Source organism: Acartia tonsa, chromosome 9 (genome assembly GCF_053477335.1).
Source record: "Acartia tonsa isolate MP-2025a chromosome 9, ASM5347733v1, whole genome shotgun sequence".
NCBI lineage: Eukaryota > Metazoa > Arthropoda > Copepoda > Calanoida > Acartiidae > Acartia > Acartia tonsa.
In genome coordinates, this window is record NC_137268.1 from 15718719 (window position 1) to 15730995 (window position 12277).

Genomic DNA, 12277 nt, shown 5'->3' on the forward strand with positions numbered 1-12277 from the left:
TTGGTTAATAGAACTATATTTCTTGAAAATGGAACTATTAAAGAAAACAAGGATGACAACTCATACAAAAGTGTAGCTCAAATTAAAGTTACAAATTAATGAACTTCTAACAACGATAATATAGTTGCTACACTTTAAAGGTTTTACAGTTACAGGAATTTCTATATGAGGTCTGAAATATGTGGACCAACTCTAATAAGCAGAGCTAACCGCCGACATAAAGAACACAATAAACATAGAAAAGCTACGATTTTAGAAAATAAGAACATTTATTTTCTTAAAACTTTTACCACGTGTAGGTTATATGTCAAAAATACTTTTTTTTAACAACACTAAAATAATATTATAGGTATATTACATACTTCAAAATATGAACAAAAATTTGATATCAATAAGTTGTTAAAGAGCTCAAATACAGCGACGTATTAGTGTTTCTAGACTTGATTATAGAGATGCCTTGCTTATTACTTAGTACCTAATCATGTTATGAACCTAGAAAGCGTCAAAATTTTGTTTAAAATGGACATACGGACGTTTAAGTACAGTTTACAGATTTGCTACTCTTTATAAATTGTTTTAGGAATCGTTATTCGAAGTTTGAGGGTAATAGGTCAACTCAAACATGTCTAAACAAACGATCAGAAGGACGGACTAACCTTAATTTAATAGTAGAAAAGCACCCTCATCTTCAATAAGATTAACAAAGATAAATTATGATAAACTAAATTTCCCCTTAGAAAATAGAGAAAATCGCAGCTGCCTAACATAACAATACCCCGCAATCCATCCATTTTACCCTATCCCCCCCCTCCTCCTAGATTATCGAACTGACCAATAAATATTTTGCTGTAGAATTTCTATCATTTTTAATATTTTCTATTTTTATGTTTCTTTGTCTTTCTATTTTATGACCACAGAGCATATGCATGATTCACTTTGTCCGTTTGTAAATACATTTTTTCCTGCTACTTATGGATGTTGTCATCCTTGATATATTAATAATTTAAAACCATATAGTAAATATTGAATAAAAAGGAAAACGCTGTGTATTTTTATTTGATCAATGTATATTAATTTTATCATAATTTAATTAATATATCTTTCTCTTTCTATCTTTTTTTTATATCAGTTCCTCTCTTTATCTCCCTTTTCCCCCTCTGTTTCTCTGTTTCTCTGTTCTCTCTCTCTCTCTCTCTCTCTCTCTCTCTCTCTCTCTCTCTCTCTCTCTCTCTCTCTCTCTCTATCTATCTATCTATCTATCTATCTATCTTTCTCTCTCTCTCTCTCTCTCTCTCTCTCTCTCTTTCTCCCCCCCTCTCTCTCTCTCTCTAAACATGTTCTCGTAAATAACCCTAACCACTAAGAGCGGTGTTTATATAATTAAACTAAAGGACGAAAACTGAAGTAGCGGAGCCATAACAAATTACCAAGATCTTTGTTTTAAAATATCCTTAAACCCCTCACCTCAAGTGCCCCTAGAGGCGTAACCATTATTATAACAAATAAATCATGAAGCCTTTTAAAAAGATACAATTTATAGGAAAAATAAAAGGTAGAATAAATATTAAAATTAGTCCATTTTTAAGCATATTGTAATTATGCTTTTTTATTAAAATTTGCCAATAAATAAAGAAGTCATAATGATTAATTTCTTTCGTTACCGTTTGCTATATATTGTAATAAAACTTTTAGGTTGCTCGATAAAAACACCAAATTTTCTCTATCGTAGAATTGAAAAAATCTCCGAGAAGGCTCCGACAAAAAAATCTGTCGGAGAATTTTTCTTGTGAGATATGATTTTTATTTAGTTTAGTATTAACTATTTCACTGTTAACACATTATTATTGTGTTTAAGTTATTTGAAAAACTGAATAGTTATAGTTTAAAAAAAATATGAGTCGGTTATAATTAGAATAATTTTTAGGTATAACAACATTAAAGAAAATCATATGATAAAAATATTCTTTTAAAAGATTCAAATATTGCCTCTTATAAAGAGGGTTTAAGATACTAATTTAGATAAATATTGATAACATGATTCTTTATTTTTTTCTGTTTGTATTTTTTAACTTAAATTGTATAACAAATAACCATAAACTATAAAACTATACGATACATATATTTTTTATATGGTTAAAGATGAATCGAAAACGTAAATTTTCAAATTAAATATTCCTGCATTTTCTGTATCTATTTCTTAATTAGAGTACTAGAGACTCTCATTGTATTCTAAAAGAGAGTGGTGGGGCAGAATAACAGCCTAAAACCAACATAAATCCAATTAAAGTTTTCCTAATATGCAGAATGCAAAAGGTTTAAGAGATCTTAGAGGACAAACTGAAAACCTTACTAACTTATATATTTTTTAAATGTTGTTATAAAAGTTTAGTCTGATCTGTCTGGTGTTAGTTCCCAATGGTGACAGACAAACTAGAGGATAGAACCCAGGTATGTACGTCCTTAATAGTTGTCAAGTAGCGTAGCTACTCTATATTAGGTTTAGTCTGATATGTCTGGTGTTAGTTCCCAATGGTGACAGACAATCTAGAGGATAGAACCCAGGTATGTACGTCCTTAATAGTTGTCAAGTAGCGTAGCTACTCTATATTAGGTTTAGTCTGATCTGTCTGGTGTTAGTTCCCAATGGTGACAGACAATCTAGAGGATAGAACCCAGGTATGTACGTCCTTAATAGTTGTTAAGTAGCGCAGCTATCAATTGTATGTCAGTGCATCCGTCCTAAGCGGTCTCTTTTCCACTTAGGATAGGACCCAGGTATGTACGTCCTTAATAGTTGTCAAGTAGCGTAGCTACTCTATATTAGGTTTAGTCTGATCTATCTGGTGTTGGTTCCCAATAGTGACAGACAAACTAGAGGATAGAACCCAGGTATATACGTCCTTTATAGTTGTCAAGTAGCGTAGCTACTCTATATTAGGTTTAGTCTGGTCTGTCTGGTGTTAGTTCCCAATGGTGACAGACAATCTAGAGGATAGAACCCAGGTATGTACGTCCTGAATAGTTGTCCAGTAGCGCAGCTACTCTATATTAGGTTTAGTCTGGTCTGTCTGGTGTTAGTTCCCAATGGTGACAGACAATCTAGAGGATAGAACCCAGGTATGTACGTCCTTAATAGTTGTCAAGTAGCGCAGCTACTCTATATTAGGTTTAGTCTGGTCTGTCTGGTGTTAGTTCCCAATGGTGACAGACAATCTAGAGGATAGAACCCAGGTATGTACGTCCTGAATAGTTGTCCAGTAGCGCAGCTATCCATTGTATGTCAGTGCATCCGTCCAAAGCGGTCTCTTTTCCACTTCAGGGAGGGAGGGAACATTGGACTGTAAATTATACAGGTTCCTAAAGTTTTATAAACAAGTTTTCTTATTCGTTTCCTCATAAACTGTGGGAACTTGATTGGGTTGTACAAACTATAAGTGTCCAATAATTTTAATCTACAGAAAAGGTAAAAAGTACTTTTAATGGTAAAGGAAGATAAAAAATCGGGTATAGTCCCTTTCGTAACATCGCACCTTATGGGGCGATTCTTCGTATTTATGACAGTAGCTTTTATCCTATTTCTAGCCCCTGCGGGGGGCTCTAACCCTGCGGGGCTAATTACCTAACCCCGTGGGGCAATCACCTAACCCAATATATATAACCTAACCTAACCTAAACCAACCTATAAAAAGCCATTTTAAAAATACGACGAAAAGGACGTTATGAAATGGACTATTCCCAAAAAATCTTCTTATGACATTTTTATAATAAATTACAGATATTGTAGTATTTTTATTATCCCATAACAAAAAATAACCAATACATTTCTGAAATATTAGAGAAATTTTGCAATAATGTGAATTTACTATTTTTTGCGATTTATTTTGATATACCTTTTGTCCTTTCAATTTATTCAATCTTATAAACTTAACATTAAAATCTTATCTATAATTTTTATTTTTTCGTTGTGTATTGATTTTTAAATTAAAACAAAATTAGTTTTGATTTCATAATGCTATTATTTGATTGATTTATTAAAATACATGCTAGAAATATGATTTTGTTATTTGTTATTCCTGGACATGTTTTTAAAAACTGACCTTTCAGATTTCCAGAATCAATTTCAAATTATAATTTGCAATGTCGCGTTTTGCAACTTTTTATTTATAACTTTTTGTTGGCGGCATCAACAGATTTTTGGTTGCTGTCATTATTAGAAATAAGGTTGATGTAAATATTATGTCAATATTACTCCAGCCCTGACTACTTTTGTTAAACAAAATTTTTATAGGTCCTGCATATATACATTATAAAATGTAAAATACTAGAAGCTGCTTCCCTAGCATCTAGGGGCTTTATATTCCAAAAAGTGATGGATGGGGCAGAAAATAGCCTTAAAGCTTCCACCAAAAGACCTAAATTAAGAAATTAAATAGCCTAAAGCTTCTCTAAAGATCAGTGATTAGCGAGATCTTAACTTACCAATAAAAAACTTACTACTTTACTATGGTACATACCAAACTAGTTTAATGGATATATTATTACTTGGATGTTGCACCAGATTTGCATGTACTCTGATGAAGTAATACTCGCAACTGACTAAAATAAAGATACCCCCCATCCACCCCATTCGATGAACGAAGTGACCATAAGGTCTATGTTAGCGACCTTATATGACGACAAATTTTCCCCTGTCAATATATCCACGTATTCTTTATCCATTACTTGTTTATATGTTTTATGTTGTGTATCTTTTACCTTTTAAGGCTGAAAATGTCCTAAAATATGCCACTTACGTATAAAGAAATTGACAAAAAATATATTTAGAATTTCTACATTTTAACCAAAAAAGTTAGGTAGCACTTTAGTATTAGATTTGTTAAAGCATGTCATAATTAAAGACATTAAATATTTTCTTTGTTGCTGTATAATAGTCAGTTATTGATAAAAGTAGAGGGAATGCCTTGGTAACTAAACAGAAACGCTATTTTTGCCACACATATATTAAAAGACTAATAGACAAAGGTCATGCAATCAAAGGGTAAGAATAAAGGAATCAAAAAGCGTTTAGTCATTCCGCCAGATATGACTATTATTGGTTTAACTAACTGAATAACTTGATAACTAACACCTTGCTATTGACAGACCAGACACGGGATAAAGAAAATAAACAAAAAAATATTCACAGTTTCATTCTAGGGCACAGTTAAAAGTATTTAATTATCAGGGAGGGAGGGGACAATAGGCTGTATATTACTATATTGGTACCAAAGTTTTTAAACACGTTTTCCCTTTCGTTAGCTTCAAATATTTAGTACTTTTTATATCCTGAGCTGGATCTTTAAATCATTTTAGTGGTGAGCCAGATCGGAGTGAGCCGAATTTCAGCCAATCACAGCGCAGCATTTCATAAAATGCTGTGCTCTCATTGGTGGAAAGTTGGCTCACCCCGATCTGGCTCACCACTAAATTGATTCAAAGATCCAGCTCTGATAAATGGATAAATCATTATGATAAGACGATGGAAAATAACTTGATGTCCATCCCCAATGACAAACCAACCAATCAAGATAAAATAAAATTCTCAAACCTTTAAAACTAACAAAAAAACCAGAACGTGTTTACTGCTTATAAAACTTTGGGTACATGTATGCTTTACAGTTTAATATCCCCTCCTTTCCTCACAAAATAAAACTTTTAATTAAATTCATATTCGTTAATTAAGATACAATTTAGAAACTAAAAAGTTTAGAAAATTAATTATTTAATCAAATTTAATATATAAGTTTAAAACGCAAAATTTGATATTTGAATAGCGTCTTGTTTATTCATTTATGCAATAGTTTAATGTACGTGCAGCTAGTCTTAAACTTTGGGTTTAAGTAAACTTCATCAATAATGTTGTAAATACCAGGAAGGAAAAGTAACAGGACTATAAATTATACTTGTACCCAAAGTTTAAGAACACGATATCTTATTCGTTAGCATGAAAACGTCTTTTATTTAATCTTGATTAAGTAGCGAAGCTTCTCTTTAAAATACTTTGTATGTCCATTATTTAGTCGGCTAATTTTCTATGATTTACAATACCAATAAGCATCTAGTAGATAATTTAATTGGTACATCGGTCTCTCAGTCATGCTACAAATATTAATATCTAAAATTGTAAGAAATGAAATGTTAATGGTTTCAAAAATCTGCTCTATAACTTGTTTTGTTCGTTTGACCATCAATAATTTTTTGTGCTTGGCTTCTTATAAATTTTCTCATCCTTGTACAATAAGTAGATGGATAGTGCTGTGCTATTTTTAAACCCTCTTGTTGTAGATAGCTGTGTCGTCTATTAATTGTATCATTCTTGTTATCACTATCTTGTTTCATGAATTTAAAATCTTTTTTTAAAACATTTTTATGAAGAACACTTTAAAATAAAATTAAATAAATCTTTCTAATTTATTTCAATTAAACAGGATTAATTCTTTTACACAAGATATTTATTGTAGCAAATCTCCATAGAGCTTTTGTCTGTCTGTTTTATTATGGGACTTTGATTTTCTTTAACTTTTATATTTTGTAGTGAAGATTCCCCTGACCAAACTTTGTACATCTTTGGCTAATAAGCACTTAACTTTCTTAGATTGTTGTCATCCTTGTTACTTATTAATTAGATAAATTCTAAGATCATGAATATGTAAACAGATAAATTACTTTTTCTAAGGGATCTTTAGGGATAAAGTAATGAACGATAATATGTATCCCCGATTACGATAAACAAAATTACACCTTAAAATACTAGATGGACAAAATTAAAAACTAAGGGTTTGTAAGATTTAATAAGTTATTTATCTAACGAATGAGACACGTTTTTATAAAACTTTGGGGACCAGTATAATTAAGATTTAAGATTGCAAATCAAAACTAAATAATTTTCTTTTCAGGAGGGCTTTTTTCAGCGGCCTGTGTTTGTTGTCAGAACTAATCTAGGCAATTACAAACTTATATTCACAAATAGATAGACAGATAGATGAATATATATATAGATGGATTTATCAATGGATGGATAGATTGATTGATAGATTTTTTTTTGATATATTTGATATATATGTACTAAATAAATATTGCTTGACTAACAAGTAGATGTTAAAAGGTGTTGTACTGAGTAGGCTTCCATTAAATTAGGTATATGCATTTCCAAGATGTTTTGCCTTTCTTATAGATAAAGAAATAGATAGTTATTTTTTATAAAAATGAATACTTGAATTAGACAGATGGATAGACAGATGGACAGTTTGATAGACATTTAATATATTTTTCCTCAAATTAAGTAGAATGATAATAACCCAATTAACCAAATAACTTATCCTCATAATAAAGTAACAGGATGTATGTGTCTTTGTATGTTTATACCGAAGGATCTCGCTAACCGCTGAATCGATCGGGTTCTCCTTAACAAGGTAGCTTCTCGTAGTTCCCAGGAAAGTTTATAACTATTTTTTGGGAGGGTACCACCACCCTCACCAGAGAAATCGACAAAAATTAAAAAAAAAATGCTGCCCTGCGGACATTTTCTTGCACCCCAAATAACAGACAAAACAAATCTCAGCTGTCTATCTTGAATAGGAGCCTAGGAGCCATAGCGTTACGGACTGACAGACAGACAAAGTGAATTATAGAGTAGCTTCGCTACTAAAAATATATTTAAAACTTTCCCTTTTTATTATAAAAAAATTAACATAGCTCTTTTTTTATAGAATTAGTTTGTAATACTACAATAGATAGATCATAAATCTATAAGTATAGAAGTGTAACTCAGACAACTACCTGGATCCAGTGTTGGGAACATTTTTCGCCTGCTATCAATTTGCTTTCTTCCCTTTTTGTAGCGACATGGCAGTGTTAATGTTTCAGACGCTATTGCCTAATACTCAAAGACCCAATTGAAAGTCGGCACAGGGTCCCCGGGGTGGGGACATACGGCCATTTAACCCCTTCCCACTATATTGTCTTACTTTAATAGATAAATAAACATATCTTAGATGAATAGATTAATAAATGAACAAACAATCTAACAGATAGATAGATAAACAAACAATCTAACAGATAGATAGATAAACTCACCAATAGAATAGATGAATAAATAATAAAAGTTTGTTTTTGTTCCTTAGTATCTGAAGAAAAAGTTATCTTTTCCCATCAAAATGCCACGGTAATAGATTTTTAAAGCGCAGCTACTACATTATACAGATATGTTTGTATGTATCCGATCATTAAAAGGAACGCCTAGTTTCTTTTCACTTATGAACATAATGGTCCTTGAATATTTATTATTAGAGCAGCTATTACATAACAAGGTTCCGTTCATCTGTACGTATGTCTGTAAGTAGTGCCGTGGGGATACACCAGAACATTTTGCCTGGGGCTGGAAACAAACCTCCTCCGCACGTATCTGTATTAAAGTTAAACGTATCTTAAACGGTTTCTTGATTATTAATATTTTGATTTAATATTTATTGAATATTTTTTTTCTATCTATCTATCTAGGCTGAGCTAGACCTATTGCTAGAGCAAGCTACAGACCAAAACTCAACTTATTTTGTGGAATCAGGTAAAATTATATTCTAAATAGTGAAGCATAAATTGTAAATATTACATTTTTTTATTTGGTCATATAAGAATTACTGTATTATAGTTCACTATTAAAATATTGCAAAATATAATTTATGATGTTTTAAATCCCTTTTTGCATCCGTTTGTTTGTCAAACCTTTATCTTTCGGTCACAAAACAACATAATTCCTTTTATTATCTTATTATGCTCGCTTTATTATCATAGGATTATGGCGTTTTCTCATTAATACAAATGTTTTTAATCTATTTAATATAATTGCTATTTAATCAAAGATTTTTAGCAGATTTGGCTTTAAAAAAACCCGCCTTTTTTAAGGCTATTGAATATAGCTAAAGCTGTCGAGCAACGCAAATGATTAATTCGAAAAATAAAATGCAAATAGGCTAACTGCAACGTTTATCTTAATAGCTAAGCCACTATATAATTTACTTTGTCCACCAGTTCATCTGTAATGTGTGTGTTCGTTATTATATGATATTTTTGCTTTCGCTACTTGTTGATGTTGTATTCTTTGTTGCACTGATAAAACACCGGATTTTTGTATGCACTGTTGTATTTTATATATTTTCTATGCTTAACACAAATATTTAGAGAGTTGAGGCAACTCTATAACTTTCTTTTTTACCAAGTATTAACAAGATTCAAAATATCCATATAAATATATAAAACTTATATATTATATGTTCGAATTGGACTTTTTAACAAAGTATCTTGTTCATCACTGATTACCCCTCTTCTACTTTTTTCACATAAATTGAAATATGTTTTAGTTTGATTGTTTAGGAAACAAAAATACCCCCCCCCCCTCAATTTCAATTTATTTCAAAAATAAGAAAGAGACACTGAAAGCTTTACTAAAAAAGCAGACGTTATTTATCATCTTGAACAAAACTTTCAGACAAAAGTCCCACAATAAAAGGGTCGTCGGTGACATTATTATTCTTATTTCAGAGTACCTGCTGGAGCGACTAGTCAAATGTATACACAGGTGAAAACTTTTTTTAGTCGCGTAGCTTTTCTACAATTATTAAGTTTTACAAGCTTAAAAGAACTTTTTTAAAGTATGGCTTCGAAACCGATTAATATCCGATGGGTTAGAACTGGCTCTGAAAGATCATGTATCGTATCGTGTTATTATTGAAATCTTTTATCGTATTCATTCGAATCAGTTCTCATCCATACGAAAAAACTATGTCTAGCATCGTATTATATCCAGCTTTCTACAAATATAAAAATATACAATCTTAAAATTAAAACCAGTGTTTTAGCCCGTGCCTTTGGCATCTCGGGGCTAAAAAACTGGTTTTAATCTTATAATGGTACATTCTATATCCGCGGAAATCTGTTTATAATACGATGCGAGAAATAACTATTATTAAAAATTTATGAAATCACTAATTAAATCAAATGAATAAATTATAAAAAGCTTAATATTCAAGAAACCTTAGGGATAAGACAATGAGCGATAAATTGATGAACATTCCCTGTAAAAAGAAACAAAATTACCCCTTTTGTAGACTTAACTTATTTGTTGAAAAGTTTGAACACTGGTAGTTTGAACCAACCAATTAATATTTAATAAAAGTACCCAAAGTTTTTAAGCTAATAGATAAAATATCTTGTTTACTAGCGGCTACGCCCCTAGAGGCCTCTAGTGGCACTTTAATTGTTTTTATTTATATTCAAAATATAGCTATTTAACGTTTGACGTTTATTTTTCGTTGAACTCTCTTTCTAAAATCGATAAATTTAAAAAAATTTAATTTCTCTAGGGAGGGTAGTGGTACCCTCCCCCAAAATAGTTATAAACCTTCCCGGGACATATGGGAAAATACCCTGTTAAGGAGAACCCGATCAGTTCAGCGGTTAGCGAGATCCTTCGGTACAAACACACAGACACACAAACATCCTGTTACTTTATTATAAGGATATAACTTTGGGTATGAGTATGATTTACAGTCCCTAATGACCTATCCCTCCCTAATAACATTGCTGTATACTTTTTATGACATTTTATTCCGTTTAATTTTGAACTTTAACTAGCTATTACATAATCAAATATCAATATCCAGATTTTAAAATATATTTTTTATATAAAATTAAATATTATTTCAATAAAGAAAAATAAAAAGAAAAAAGTTTTTACTTTTAATATTTACAAGATTTTGAAGAGAAGAAAAAGTTTTGCTGAGTTTGAACTGTCATGAAAATTTGAATCATGTTCAGTCACGAAATTTATCTTTCTATCCTTTCTCTTAGTATGCATTTATCTATCTATCTATCTATCTGTATTTATCCTTATTAAAAAACTTAATTACTAATTAGCCATTAAAAATAACAAGGCCTTTCACGTCCAAAGGGCTTTAAAACTATGATTACATCACCAGGGGACATTGGGCTGTAAATTAGATTGGTACCCAAAGTTTTATAACCCCAATATTTTTTTCTTGGCTCAAAATTTTTGAGTTCTTTGATAAAATTTTTAATTGATGGTTCCAAACCATTAGTGACCAAATTTTTCAACCAGTAATATTATTTTACAGATGGACGTCATCCAATGTCTTATCACTTAAGATCCCTGATATATATATTAATGTTGCTTTTCTAGAATGAAAGAGATGACACACAAGGACGACCATTGTCCCATGACTTTTGATTCCTGGTCCTGCTGGAACTTTACACCTCCAGGAGAGGTATGTATCCATCTAGTTATACATCTGTCTGTCTATCTATCTATATATCTATCTATCTATCTATCTATCTATCTATATTGACCTATGACTTTTGATTCTTGATCCTGATGGAACTTTACACCTCCAGGAGAGGTATGTATCCATATAGTTTTACATCTGTCTGTCTACCTATCTATCTATCTATCTATATTGACCTATGACTTTTGATTCCTGGTCCTGATGGAACTTTACACCTCCAGGAGAGGTATGTATCCATATAGTTTTACATCTGTCTGTCTACCTATCTATCTATCTATCTATATTGACCTATGACTTTTGATTCCTGGTCCTGATGGAACTTTACACCTCCAGGAGAGGTATGTATCCATATAGTTTTACATCTGTCTGTCTACCTATCTATCTATCTATCTATATTGACCTATGACTTTTGATTCCTGGTCCTGATGGAACTTTACACCTCCAGGAGAGGTATGTATCCATATAGTTTTACATCTGTCTGTCTACCTATCTATCTATCTATCTATATTGACCTATGACTTTTGATTCCTGGTCCTGATGGAACTTTACACCTCCAGGAGAGGTATGTATCCATATAGTTTTACATCTGTCTGTCTACCTATCTATCTATCTATCTATATTGACCTATGACTTTTGATTCCTGGTCCTGATGGAACTTTACACCTCCAGGAGAGGTATGTATCCATATAGTTTTACATCTGTTTGTCTACCTATCTATCTATATATCTATCTATCTATCTATCTATATTGACCTATGACTTTTGATTCCTGGTCCTGCTTGAACTTTACACCTCCAGGAGAGGTATGTATCCATAAAGTTTTACATCTGTATGTCTACCTATCTATATATCTATCTATCTATCTATATTGACCCATGACTTTTGATTCCTGGTCCTGCTGGAACTTTACACCTCCAGGAGAGGTATGTATCCATATAGTTG

At 31.5% G+C, this 12277-nt stretch overlaps 1 protein-coding gene across 2 annotated transcripts in view; it reads left to right on the forward strand.

The window, feature by feature from the left end:
* The first annotated feature begins 1806 nt into the window (after nucleotides 1-1806).
* LOC145328310 (calcitonin gene-related peptide type 1 receptor-like) overlaps nucleotides 1807-12277 on the forward strand; it is a 42901-nt gene continuing 32430 nt past the window's right edge. Inside the window, exons 1-7 of one of the 2 annotated variants that reach the window (XM_080171937.1) lie at nucleotides 1807-1924; nucleotides 2385-2448; nucleotides 6936-6981; nucleotides 8163-8203; nucleotides 8539-8602; nucleotides 9577-9613; nucleotides 11234-11318. In XM_080171937.1, coding sequence (XP_080028063.1) covers nucleotides 2416-2448; nucleotides 6936-6981; nucleotides 8163-8203; nucleotides 8539-8602; nucleotides 9577-9613; nucleotides 11234-11318 — 306 coding nt within the window. In that variant the 5' untranslated portion in view covers nucleotides 1807-1924; nucleotides 2385-2415. Of the gene's footprint in view, nucleotides 1925-2384; nucleotides 2449-2826; nucleotides 2890-6935; nucleotides 6982-8162; nucleotides 8204-8538; nucleotides 8603-9576; nucleotides 9614-11233; nucleotides 11319-12277 lie in introns of those variants that run through there. The other variant, XM_080171938.1, reaches the window with a different exon arrangement.